Raw genomic sequence first — 13,443 nt, 5'->3', positions numbered from 1 at the left:
ACTGAACCTATGCTTTGTACAGTAGAAACTTCAGTTTTTACCTCTCTTTGGAATACAGTAGTATCCCATTTTTCCCTTTCAAATTCTGAGGCACTTTTCCAACTACATCAAATGATGCCAGGTCTATTTCTGAGTCCTTCCCTCCTCCCAGTCTGGACATAGAAGCAAGAACACAAGGAGTACATTAGTTTGTGTTAGTTACGTGATCTGTGGTAGAAGAATATAAAGTTAGTTTGTTTAAAATTAAAAAGAAGGAATGCACTGGAAGTTGTAGAGGAAAGCCTGTTTCTCTTTAATCCCACTTCACATAAAAAAAAGGCTATGTCTCTCTTCTTAAAAAGACAAAATACTTAATTAGCCAAAGCAGAGGAGCAACTTCCTGCAAATTCTCAGTTCAGGGCTGTCTGAAAAGGATATGCTGCTTGTAGAGGAAATGACTTTTACCTCTATGCAACATGCATGATACTTTGAGCATAGAGAAGAGACAGTGAGATGGTGTTGGAGAAAATGGTTATGACATGAGAATTGAGGAGCTGTTTGTTTAGCTGATAGCAAGGACAGAGGTAAACTGAATATTTTAGAGACATTTGGAAATCGTTAATTAAGGAAGGAAGGTATAACAGCAGCATATAACTGGAAGTTTAATGGTACAGTAATCAAGGAGAGCAGTATTCACTCCATGCATTAGTTGTGTGGATTGTGTTCAGTATAGACAAAGCTGTGAAATGGAGTGATGTGGCCAGATCAAGCCCTCTTAAGGTCTATGTAATTATCTTCATGCTGTATCTGCCATTTTTTTGCCCTTTTCCTTCTTGCCATAATTCATGTCAGGGTATTAATAATGAATTTCAAACTTCTCAACAAATGCAAGGTTCCAAATTTCTGTACCAGCAGCATACTGAATCACTGTAGGTGTCCTTTGATGATGAACAGATGTTCCCTTTTGCTGTAGGTGGCAAGCCTGTCAGATGAACAACTGTTTTCCCTCCCTGAGGATGAAAGCTGGTTTTCAGCATTAACAAAAGGAGTCAGTGGGTTTTTAAAAAAGTATTATTTTCAATTAATAAAATAATAAAATTCCCATTGAATAAAATGTAATATTTTCTTCCACCTGAAACAATAGTATTTACTACAGAATACAGTTGTTGTTAAATGGTTTCAATTTTAAAAACTTGCCTTTTATTTTGCTATCAAGTGTGATCTTAGAAAGGAATCAGAGTGAAATGCATTTGCTATAGGAATTGCAAAGTCAAGGAATTTTTTACTCTCTTCTTACTCTTGCAAGCTCTAACTGTATTTTGAACGTATATTTTTAATGTTAATTGGGTGTTAGTGGTAATAATACAGGACTACCACTGCTCCTTTAAGCATTTTTGAGGTGTTTGACACATTTTTCTTAAATAAATACAAAATAACAAAAAATTTAAAAAAGGACAAACTTCTGAAATTCTACTTCACCTTCACTGAAAGGCAGAATGTCTTACCACAGTACCAGTTGTGCATATGCAATTATGTGGTAAAATGACAATCACTGTTCAGCTGGTTATGTAGAAAAGACTTCAGTTTGTTGTCTGAAGAATTTAGGAATAGTGTCTCCAAAAATTACTGACTGTTATGTTGAGTGTTTAAAAGAATACATCAGTTTAGGCATTTGGGATTTTTCTGTTGGTCTGCTTCAGAGCTGACCCATGTCTGAGGAAAGAATGAGGGCCTGTTTCAGGAAACGAAGCATTTAACATGCCTGCAAAAATGCAGCATTGCTGTGTTTTGATTGGAAGAGACCCTGTTTAACTGCTTCCTATCCCTTCAGTATTTGGAACTAGTATTTTCTGCACCTTTGCATTGAGTGAGCCATTCCACTGCTGTCTACATGCAATCCCTGTACAGTCCTATAAACATATGGACCACAAAATATCTTCTGTCACCCTTCTTTCTCCTGAAAGCCTCAATCCTTGCTTTCTTTTTTTTTCTTTAATCCTTCCATCTCAAACTCTTGATTTTTCTTCTAGTATTTTCTTGTCCCTAGCCTAGGACTCACTTAAAGCTCTGCCCATGAGTGGAAGTGGTTGTAATGGTTGTGCCTATGCTCTAGTCGCAGCTCTATTTGGTGTGCATTTCCCTGATCAACTCAAAATCATCGTTCAGCTTGTTTGAAGTGGAATTGGCTTTTGTTGTCCTTTAACATTTGCATTTCTAATGTTCAGCTACTGATCTGTAGGTGGTGTGGCAATTTCTGATCTGTAGGTGGTGTGGCAATTTCTGCAATCCCGGCGTTTGGTAAGCCTTTGGATGGTCAGGCACATGCTTGCTGCTCTGGACCACTGTTTATTCCAGCTGAGCTGCCTTCCTTAAGAGTTGATCTTGGATGCTGATATAGCACTGTCTGCTCCAAGAGCACCCTGGCTCTACTATACTCATTATGCAAGATGCTGGCAGAATGCTGTGCTACAGCAAAAGTTAAATCTGTGTTGGAAACGTTTTTAGCAAAATTTGTGTCAAAATTGAGTTAATAGTCCTCTAGAGCTATATAAGAAAACATAACTGAAAATGCGCCATGCTTTTGGCCATCCTTTCAGTTCATTGTTCCTGACTTTATACTCTACCACTTGTATATCCAGTCATGTGAGATGATAAAGATTGATGTCATTCTAAAAAGGGTTAAAAACTCTGTGGTCCAATACAGAATTAGAAGGAGCTTTTTAGAAGCATCTACAGTGAAAGAAAGTGTTTCAGTGTATACAGCTGGTGAATGGGTATAAAGGTTTTGTTTGCCTCACCTTCATGTTTTGCTTTTGTTTGCTACACATCAGTATTCTGAAAGAGGAGCATTTTGTCATTTAAAATGCTGTCTTCCTGTTCCTCTGTGCTTCCATGGTATTGTTTTGTCCACCAAGTTTCTCAAGTCGTATGTAGTTGAATAACAGGACAGGGAGTGTCTAGACAGTTTGTACTAATGCTTGACTGTTTAAAGTGATCACTTTAAAATTAATCTGGATAAATCACTGAGTATTTCTTTATCAGGAATTTGCAGAAAACCATCTAGAGGGCTGTGGGAAGAGAGTCTGAAAAGCTTCCTGGGTTCCACATGAAAGCACATTCCCCTATACTTAGAGTGTTGTTTCTGCCTCAGGGTATCCTTGGGATCCCATCTTCTGATTTCCCTAGACCACACAATCAAAGGAGTGTGAGGGACTGAGCCAGACTAGAAAGTAAAGTGCATCTTGGAACTTGGAGGGAATAAGAAGGCATTAGTGGGAATCCAGTGCTGCTGTTTCCATCCTCCCAGTTTATCTATCTCCAGAGCAGATGTGTTCCTCACTTAACATCTTCCTTCCACTTTCTTTAGGAAGTTTAGTTGTGCTTAGTAATTACAGTTGGAGATTGTGATGGTCTTTCTGTTGTAGAGTTTGGGCAGTGTCACGAGCTTTATTTCTATTAAATTAACAGTTGAAACCAGATTCATCTGTACAGTGCTAGTCCTGATGGAATTAAGGTTCATGACTGGCATTTGTTGGCACTACTGTCATGCCAACAATGGGTGTGCAAGAAGAGGCTTCTTCCCTGTTCTAAAATTCACTAGGCACTTACGGCATGCCATACTGAATTTCTGAATTAGCCTCAGAGTAAAGAATGAAAACTTGAATAGTTTCTTTAATTATTTAGTTATTTATTTGAAAAACAATAATTTTTCTTTTAAATATCTTCAGTTCTTACTGCTGGATAATGGTATGTAGTGGTTGACCCTGAATATTTGAAATAAATATAAACAATGTTCTGTTCTGTTTTTCAGATAATGCAGAATCAATTGATCTCAAACAGTTTTTCGACCTACATTTTTCACATATATATTATGTGTTCTTTGAAAACTTTGTGACTATTGAAGTGGGCCTTAAACAAAAAGGTAAGTATTTCAGACAGAACTCTTTTTGTCTTGATGGCCTGTGCCTTTGTTTTGAAGTAAAGCAGGGTGCTATAAATAAAGCTCTGTGTGGTCACAAATGACAACATTAGCCATGCAGAAATATGTCTAAGAACCAACTTTGCAAATGAAGGCAGAGCAATGAGATACGCACTGAGTGGAGGTGAGCAAAAAGGGTTTGTTCTCCATTGACTGTGTTTGCCCTTTTGCTAAGTGAGGATTCTTAAGGTGTTATACTTTGTATTCTGCAGAATTGTTCTCTAACAAGATATTGTGTAACCTAATCTCTCCCAGTTGTGGATGCCATAATAGGAGGTTATGCAAACTGTAGCTGTATTTGTGGAGTATAATTTTTATTTGCAGAAGCAGTGCAAAGTTATGGTTGTATAAATGCAGGTTTTCATTTTACACGTTTAAGGATCTTTGTTTTGATAATGAAAGTGCATCTTCTATTTATATTTAACTATTTCAACTATTTATTTTTGCAACTAGGTCACAAGTCTCAGAGAGAAGAATTAGATTCTATTCTTTTTATTTTTGAGGTAAGACATTTTGAATATTTTTTTTGCTTTAAGTCCTAAAATTCTACAGTTGTCTGTAGATACTTTGCATTTAACTGCATTCCTTCTTACTTTTGCATAGAGCTGAATTTATGTGCTTTGTTTTAAAAATAAAGATTTCACTTGCGGTTTTGCAAGATGTCTTAACTGGAAAAAGATGTTTCTGTGTCTCTAGATAGTTGATTACTCTTTGGTGGTGGTATTTCTCCATCATGTGTTATACACATTGAAATTCACAGAAAGGTGATCTCTGTTTAGTCATGATATTTTTGACCTTTTGATAGCATGTTACCTCTGTGAGGTACATGGATGAATGTGAAAGAGAGCTAGTTCATTTGTTCACTAGTTCCTACATAAAGGAATATTAGGTAATCTGTGCTTTGGAGGCAGTTGCACAGTGTGCTGGAGGGCCACAGCCAGGAAAAATCAGGTTATTTACAAGTTGCAAAAGCCTCTAGTGTAAATGTTGCAAGTCTTGCATGGTAGATTTGGAATTACTAACTGTGCTCTGTTTCTTGTTTCTGGAGATGACCTACTTGTAGAGGTCTTGTCTTCACTGTTTTGCTGTAGCTCATCATAGCTCATCACCCCTCAGTTGAGAAGGCTGAAGCACATGTTTGCTTGTGCCACAGAGGCAAGTTGACAGCTGAACATCCTAACTGAAGCCATTAGAAAGGTGGAATAAAGTTAATGCAGTCTGTTGTGAAACAGAGCAGCTGAGACAGACACTGATCCCATTCCATTCCCTATGCTGTAAGCAGCAGTGTCCTTCACAGGGGTAGTGGAGCCAGAGGACCTGCAGTAACATCTGAAGTCTCCAGTGCAGGACTTCCAAGCTGTCAGAGCCTTTGGGCTTCTCAGCATTAGGAGTGGGGTCACCTTGAAAGGACAACAATGCTTCCAAAGAAAGCATTATGGGAATTTTCTAAGTTGATGCTTCAGCTTCTGATCTGTGGCCTTGTGAAAGGGCCGTTTGGTCTTCCAAGGTGATATCTGCAACATACATCCTTGGGTTCTGTTTTTTATAGAAAATTTTACAACTCCTTCCTGAAAGGATTCATCAGAGGTGGCAATTTCATAGTATTGGTAAGTTGATTTTCTTTTCCTCTCCCTTTCATTTTACTTTTTATTAGTAGCTACCAATTCATGGCTACTATACCATTCATTTCCTTACAGTTTAAGTGGCTTAACGGGGGTTATGGTCTAGAGAATTTTGCAAGCTAAGTGAAGGAAAATAAAAAAGAAAATAAAAGAAACTGACAAAAAACCCTGCCAATGTAATGAATACTCTTCTGTATAGATTTATATTTGGGAATATAGAAATAGAAGAGTGGCTGAGAAAGAACAAGGACAGGTGAAAAGTTTGAAGTTTTAAATATTTTTTCCTTATTTTCTTTCTCTTAGCAATACATTTAAAAACTGACATGAGATATTTGTAAATGGAGAATGCTGATTTTATGCATTGTGATGACTTGATTTACTTTTAATGTACACATCTCAAAAGTCTTTGGGGAAAAATATTCTATGAGTAGGCTATGAAAGGTGATATTTGATTTTTTTTTCCTTCTGGCATTGAGTCAGTTGCTTGAAGGTATCAAGGTCACCAAGATTAAATTGGAGATTGCCAAGGACTTGTTCAAAAGTGGCTATCAAGTCTGACCGAGAACTCTGACATTTTATTTAATATAGAAAGAACAAAAGCAAACAAATTTTTTTTCTCCTTTTTTTTAGGGTTGATTTTAAAGAAGCTTCTTCACACTGGAAATTCATTAAAGGTACTGCAAAAAGTTGCATGCAATTTTGTCTACAATACTTGAAGTACAAATAAGAACATAAGGGCAAATGTTTACAGTAAAAGCCCAGGAATGAGAACCAATCATGACTTGTGTATCATGAAAAAATGATTCAGCTTTACCTCAGTAAAACTACTCACAGTAGTAATGTGTTTATATAGTGTAGCCAGTGGTTTAAAGGATTTTGCATTATCATAGTAATAAGTACTAACTGTTCATTGTTAGGGCAAGGAAGCTGATTTTGGGGTTCAGACTACCTTGGAAGTGGAAGATTATCTATGCCAGGGAGGCCTGCTGGTGTGTAGAGTAATTTAAATGGTTGGAACAAAATAGCTGCACCACTCCTCTGTAAGCCACCTACAGGCTTCTCTGGTACTGAAATTCTCCAGGATGAGAGCCAAGAAGGGAGTGCTCTAGGACTCTCTTACCTTTCTTGAAGGCGAAATGGAAGAAGGTAGAATTGGCCCTTCTGATACAGAGAGCTCACTCACTCTGTTGTTATAATTAATGAACATATTTAGAAATTTTATGTCGGTCTTTGTATTTTCTGAAAAATTCATGTGGCATCTTGCAGTGGTGTAGTCAAGCAAGTGATTGGTTTTCCATGTGTTGGTTTTCTATCTCTTCTTTCAGAGAAGCCCTGTGAGAAATGCTTTGAGGCAAACAGCAGTGAAGGTGCCAGGCTTGCCCTTGCACTTCATCAGGAGCAGCAGATGTGTTAGTTTCACTCTGCTGATTGCTGGGGGTCATACTGTCTGTCCTCATTTTTTTTTTATCTCTCCCCTTCTCCTTCTCCCTCCAGGACAAATGGAAATGCATTTGTTTGTTCTGGCACAAGATAACTTATTCCACGTTTTTTCCTTTAAGATACGTCGAGAGGGTGTGCGTCTCTTTCTTTTGTGGCTGCAAGCACTTCAAAATAACTGTAGTAGAGAACAATTATGGATGTTTTCTTGCTTGATTCCTGGATTTTCATCACCACAATCTGAATATGGCCCCCGAACACTAGATAATCTCATTAACCCTCCCCTTAATGTCCAAGAAAGTAAGTAATTTGGTATTATTACTCAATTCTTGACATAATTCAAATCTTGTCACAGACAAGGCAAGTTGAAGTAGCTAACATACATACATACCCAGGGAGATAATGGAGCTGAGATGAGTTTCTTAGCAGTTTGTCAGGTCTCCTTCTGTAACAATTTCTGTCTTTTTTGTTGTTGTTCAGAATTAGTTGTTTTTTGTGGTTATTGGGTTTTTCCCTCCAAGTAGGTTATTGTAGCTTAATGCATAGTGGTGAAAATAAAGTGACCAATTGTGTGTAATTCTTAAAAATTGCAAGAGGATCCTGCATCTGCTGCAAACTTGCACAGGTGAATTCTGTTTGTGTCGAACACTTGCACTGGCTTTGTTCATCCTCCAGGGAGCAGGCTCTGCAAAGATATTTCTGGTGTGGCCTTCAATAGAATGAGAGGTTGTTAGGCCAGGGTGTAAGGACAAATGTGTCTGTGTATGACCAGGTAATTAAAGTTGTGGTATTCTTGCAACTTGGAATCTTAAAAAAGAAACAGACCTTGTAAATTGCAAAACTTGAAGTCTTAAAGGTTTGCATGAGTGGAAAAGCTTGAGCATTCTGAGATGAGGTTTTTATACTTTCTGGGGTTTTGTTTGATTGTTTGTTTTTAATGGTAAGGTCATTATCTTGACACTAATCAATAGAGTGTGGATGATTTTTCTCTTAAGATGATTCTTAGGACAATTTTTCCTTTGTACACTCTAGTATTGAGTGCCTCCTAACTCAATTTATTCTTGATAGTGGGATTTGAAGCTCATTTATTAGTGATTTGCAATTGGATGGGGTCTTTGAATGTAAGTGCAAACTGTGCATTCAGATAAATGGGACTAAAAACTTGAACACTTTTTCCCCTGAATGTTGTGCTTTGCCTTCTTTCCATCTTCTCTTAGTATTTCAGTATTTTATTGCTTGTAGAGGAAAGCAGTTTCTTCATGACTAGTAATTAAATTTGCTGGAACACAGCAGATGAATTTCATGTCAGGATAGCTCTGCAAAAATTTTGCTACCTACTTAAGCCCTTTTTGGAGTTATCTTGTGAAATTCAGAGTGCAAAGAAATTCAGAGTGCAAAGATTGATATGTGAACATCTAACTACAGGAACAGGAGAAAAATCAACTCTGAACTAGCTTCACTATCGAGGCAAAGAAGGATACAGATAGTAAAACTTAAAGGAAATGTAACTGATAAACTGCTAAATGGGAAAATGGTGAAAGATAAAAAGATTTGGCATTTGTGTAGCATAAGTGTTACACTATTGTTTGCATAAATTCCAAACAAAATTTTAAAAAATTTGGGTTTGGCAGGTAGGTTCCAAAAGTGCATAGGGATGACCTATTTATTGTCTGTTGTGCTTTTTATATGTGTAAGAAATTAGTTCCATGGTGGTTTAGAAGTTAAAATTTCCTGATTTTCATTAATCTATGGGTGAATTGTTGTACCTGTAATTGTCTCTGCTGCTGCAGTGCATTTCTACTTTCATAACTTTGTAGATGTTTACGCATGAGAAGAAATGGTCTAAATGTTAGATGTACTTCTATTTTTCTTTAAATAGCTCAAGTGACTATAGAAGAAATCACTCCACTTGTTCCTCCACAATCAGGAGATAAAGGACAAGAAGATTTAACAAGCTATTTTTTAGAAGCACTTTTGAAATACATGGTCATTCAGGTACGTTCTGTAGTTTTCAAGCAAACAAGTGTTAAACAATTAACACCTCTTTGTCCTTTACAGTAAGTTTTTTACTTGTAGCACTGCAAATGCATATAAAGATGTTCCGAAGAATCCTTTCTTGCCACTCCCTTTTTTATAAAAAGCAAATTCTTCTAGAAAAATGTTCCCTTGTTTTCTGTGGGAAGATTCCTAGATCTTTTTTGACAGGATCTTCCATCAGATTGTGGCATGGAGGCAAAACAAGACTTCTCAGTCACTTCTAGCAGTACTGATTTCAGTTCCCTTCTCATTCATCTTCCATTCCCTATCTGGTTGTCTTCAACCAGTGGATCAACTGTGTGCAGAAAATGAAGAGTTGAATGAGTATTTAGTCCATAGTGTGCAAGTTGGACACACCATGTTCTCTTTGACAATTCCATGATCTCAGCCAGTATGGGGCATAGCAACAGCTTCTGTGAGAAACTGTGGCTCAGCTGTTTCACGTTATGTAATTGATTTGCTGGCCAATTAGCACATGCTGCTTCTGAACCTACTGAGCTGTCATGTGCTGCATGACATGGTAGGTGTTGCTGGGTCCTGCCTTCTGGGCCAGACTTGTCCCTCAGAACCTAGCTGGGTACCAATAAGTATTTCTTCACACTTAGGCAGGTTTTACTAGAGAAGATGGACAATGTACAAATATATGTTAGACCATAACATGTGTTAAAGCCATATTTCATGGCTTCCCTTTATCCATCTTTCTCTGAGCGCTTGCCATGCTGGAATAATTTCCAGCCTCATTTTATTGCTTCCAGCATCTCCCACTTTGAATAGAGATCTTCATACTTGTGATCTGTAGGTTAAGCTTAATGCTGGCTATTTACTTTGAGGAAAAATAGCCCTTATATTTTTGAAGACAGCTGCCTTTTCTGTGATAAATTGGTAGTATTATTTCTAAATTCCAATAGGTCATTGAGACAGGTGTCATAGAGCTTATTTACTATGTGAGCGCTGAAGTAGTTCTCTGAAGTCCCTTTAGAGGCCACTGATAATTGCAAGGTTCTTTGATACTAAGTTATGATAAAGGACTTTGTGTCACTAAGTTACATATATATCAGCTAATATGTTGAGTTATATTGGGGGTGAAATATGTGCATATATATTCCACTCTAGACACCTGTTGCCCTGAAAACAGATCATAATAGAACTGTGGCCTTTGAGTAAAAAATGGAGAAGTAGAGGAGAAAGGAAAAAAAAAAGAAAATTAAGTCTTCCTTTATATTATTTATGATAGACTTGGTAGATTACCTAGCTCTGCAGGCAGATGGATTCTCAGGAACAAAGATGGAAACTGCATATTGTATTTCTTGAGGAGCAGGTACCATGCTTGGTACTACTTACCATGTAGGAAAACATTTCATAGAGGGGAATGCTTAGCACTCACGATCCAAGTACATTTGTGTAACTCAACTTCAAAGTTGTATCTTCTGCTGCTTGTGGTTGAAAAATTTGTTTGTTTGATGTTGCCAATTAGACAAATGAATCCAAGTACCTATTATAATGACTATATGGACACGTGTTAGTCAAAATGTTTTAAAAGAATTTGTCAAAGAAATCTTTTGAATGGCATGGGTATTCTTTTTTATTAAACATTTTGAAATATAAAAACAGTTTCATTAAAAACAGTCAATTTGGGCATGTTCCCTGCTTTGGCAAGATGACTGCAAAAGCAAGTGTATTTCTGTTGGTTTCAGTATTTTATGTGTTCAAGTTCATTTTAAACCAATATTTTGGAAGAGAACGGTCTTTGTTTCGTTGACATTTCCCAGCTAGTTTCTGTTTCATCTTTTTAAAACTGTTTATTAAAATATATATGATTTTGTTTCAGAGAAATAACTTAAAAAGAGGACATTTCATGAGTTACCTGTTTCTTTTACTTGTAGATATTTACTTTGTCAAAATTCTTGTTTTAAGGTTAAGAGTTTAGAATGGAAGAACAAGGAAAACCAGGAAAAGGGATTTTCATTTTTATTCGCAAATTTTAAGAAATACTACTTACCTTCTATTTTCCCAAACATCTGTAAGGAGACCAGCTTGTATAACCCTATACTTGGTAAGTGTTAACACAGCTGATAAAATCTTTACATTTTATCTAATAGTGATGTTATGATCTGATTAGTGAGAGATGCCTCTGCCCAAATTAAGGTGACAAGACCAAATGCTGGTTCAACAGTACTGACTTTATTTTGTAACATTGACTTCATGGGGAAAGAAAAGACAGAGGGAGAGGGAGAGAGGGAAAAGCAGGGAGAAAGTGTGGAAGCAGAAGCTGGTCACCACCCATGGATCCAGTGGTGTCTTCTTGGGCCTTCTTCACCCTGGGCTTGGTGTTGGGGCGTAGGTCCTGGTTTGTTCATCTGTTAGTAAGTTCTGTGCTGAAAGCGGTGCTGCCTCCACAAGGTATGCTGCTTACAATCAAATCTTTTCAGTATTTATACATTTTAGAAACAAAGGAATTATTGCTAATTGGCAGCAAGTGATACAGTTCTCTTATTAATTGGTATTCCATCTTCTATTGGTTCAATGCATCTTATGCTAATTAGTCTGCTTGTTCAGTCTTTCTCTTCTTTTGGGATGGTGGGTTTCTTAGGTTGGTGATACCCCTGTGGAATTACCTTTTACCCAGCTGGAACTGATTTCATCGGAATTGCTGAGATTGTTCTAATAATTTCTTCCATATCTTCTGCCAAATGTTCTTATGGCTCCTAAATTCTGCATTCTTTGTATCCACTATCAGTAATACATCATTCTTCCTAAGCTTTGTTAACCTCCACCTAGGTCCTAACACTTGGAAAGCAGTTCTGCCTTTATGAAGTCCAGGTTCCAGGTGTCCACAGAGGTGTATTTGGGGGAACTTTGGTGGCCGTTGGTGGCCACAGATGCCACCTTCCCATAACTTGGGATGATACTTCTTTGACTGGTGATATGCATATAAGCAGGTGATTCTTGTCACAGTCTGTCACAGAGGGAGTGTGATAACCAGGATGTGCCAACCAGATCTTGCCTCTGTCAGGCCTGGAATTAGCACCTTCCTGTCACAAAGTCCTCCCTTCTGTGGCCTTAGCAATGTTTGAGAAAGGTGATTGTGCTTTCTAACTCTAACAAGACAATATAGCAAAGCAGTTTTTGGCTTGAGTCATGTTGCCCATGAAGGGCATTCTCCAAATGTATTTGTCATGAAAGAACGTGTTAAGATTCCTGTTGATGATTTTCAGTTCTTTGTTTGTGGAAGCCTCTGACCCTTTCATTAGAGTCAATCTTGGTCTGTTAACCTGAATGAGGTAAATTAAATGTTCTTGTAAAACCTTTCTCTAATGTAACCATTGCTGGTCTCAGTTGTGCTCTGAAGAGAAACTACTGCTGCCAAAATAAAAGGTGTTAGTGTGCTATTCTTTGGGTGTGTTGGTTTTATCTGTACAGAATCACAGTGTTTGGATTATACAGTGCTTGTTCACATTTTTGACAGGGCAAAGTTAGGTTTTTGTGCGGACTGCATTTTATCAAGAGCTTGCAATAGGAAAACGAAGTTAGGGTTTAGCACAGTCTTCAAAGCTGATGGTGCTAGAATGTATCTTTCCATATAGAGAGTGGAATGTTCAGTGTTTTCTAAGCAAACCTGAGTTTTACTCAGAGTTTTTAGCCCATTTTAGAGCAGAATCTTGTTTGCAAATCTTGATCTTGTTCTCTCAGGTTTGCATGCACCCATGCATATGTTGATTGTAGGCCAACAGAGTTCAAACTCCTCTTTGCAAAGCAATACCTTGTACACAGGCTTTAAGTTACCATTTCATCACTTGAGTCATACAGTCACATCACCATTCCTCTTCTCTGTTGATGCAGCATCTCAGAAGGATTCTCCAGAGTAGTGATCTATTCCATATTCTAAAATTAGGCTGTCAGGGAAGTTCGTTGAAAAGATCTTAGCTTCTTCTGGTCCATGTACATTTATTTAGATTTGAGAGATGGTTGTGTCAAAGCCATATTCTCTTGGGAAAGACAAACACTGGGCTTTCTCATCTACAGGAGAAGAACCACTATAAATACAGCCATAAGTAACAGTAGAATAAGAGTTATTGTGCAGATGCTGAAGAGGTTGAGTGATAAAATAGCTACAAGAGGGACAGTAAGCAGTGCTGAGAAAGCAAACCTACTGTTGCTTGATGCTCCAGAACAAGAAATATGGAAATGCTATTTTTCTCTTTCTGTGAAGATCTTGATTGAGTCTTCCATAGAAGTGTTACTATAGTCCTCTGTTTTTCTGTGAATGGTAATCAAGAAACTTCCAAGGCCTTAGTAAAGAAGAGGACAATGGGAAACCAGAAGAAATGTGCACAGATCCCAAGAATTACTGTGAGTGCCTTAGAGTGTGCACAGTGAGCAACTATAATG

The 13,443-nt window shown here is 37.6% G+C and overlaps 1 protein-coding gene across 14 annotated transcripts in view; it reads left to right on the top strand.

Moving 5' to 3' along the window:
- RALGAPA1 (Ral GTPase activating protein catalytic subunit alpha 1) overlaps window positions 1-13,443 on the top strand; it is a 132,373-nt gene that overhangs the window by 7,381 nt on the left and 111,549 nt on the right. For all 14 annotated transcript variants that reach the window (XR_008508448.1, XR_008508447.1, XM_036384014.2 and 11 more), the window contains exons 2-8: window positions 3,791-3,901; window positions 4,412-4,461; window positions 5,508-5,565; window positions 6,211-6,254; window positions 7,140-7,317; window positions 8,897-9,012; window positions 10,969-11,107. Coding sequence is in view for 12 of the 14 variants with exons in the window: in XM_036384014.2 (XP_036239907.1) it covers window positions 3,791-3,901; window positions 4,412-4,461; window positions 5,508-5,565; window positions 6,211-6,254; window positions 7,140-7,317; window positions 8,897-9,012; window positions 10,969-11,107 (696 nt within the window). In the remaining 2 variants the exon portion in view is untranslated. The remainder of the gene's footprint in view (window positions 1-3,790; window positions 3,902-4,411; window positions 4,462-5,507; window positions 5,566-6,210; window positions 6,255-7,139; window positions 7,318-8,896; window positions 9,013-10,968; window positions 11,108-13,443) is intronic.

Source organism: Molothrus ater, chromosome 6, assembly GCF_012460135.2.
Source record: "Molothrus ater isolate BHLD 08-10-18 breed brown headed cowbird chromosome 6, BPBGC_Mater_1.1, whole genome shotgun sequence".
Taxonomy (NCBI): domain Eukaryota; kingdom Metazoa; phylum Chordata; class Aves; order Passeriformes; family Icteridae; genus Molothrus; species Molothrus ater.
Note: the sequence above shows the minus strand (reverse complement) of the source record. Positions and strands in the feature narration are given on the sequence as shown.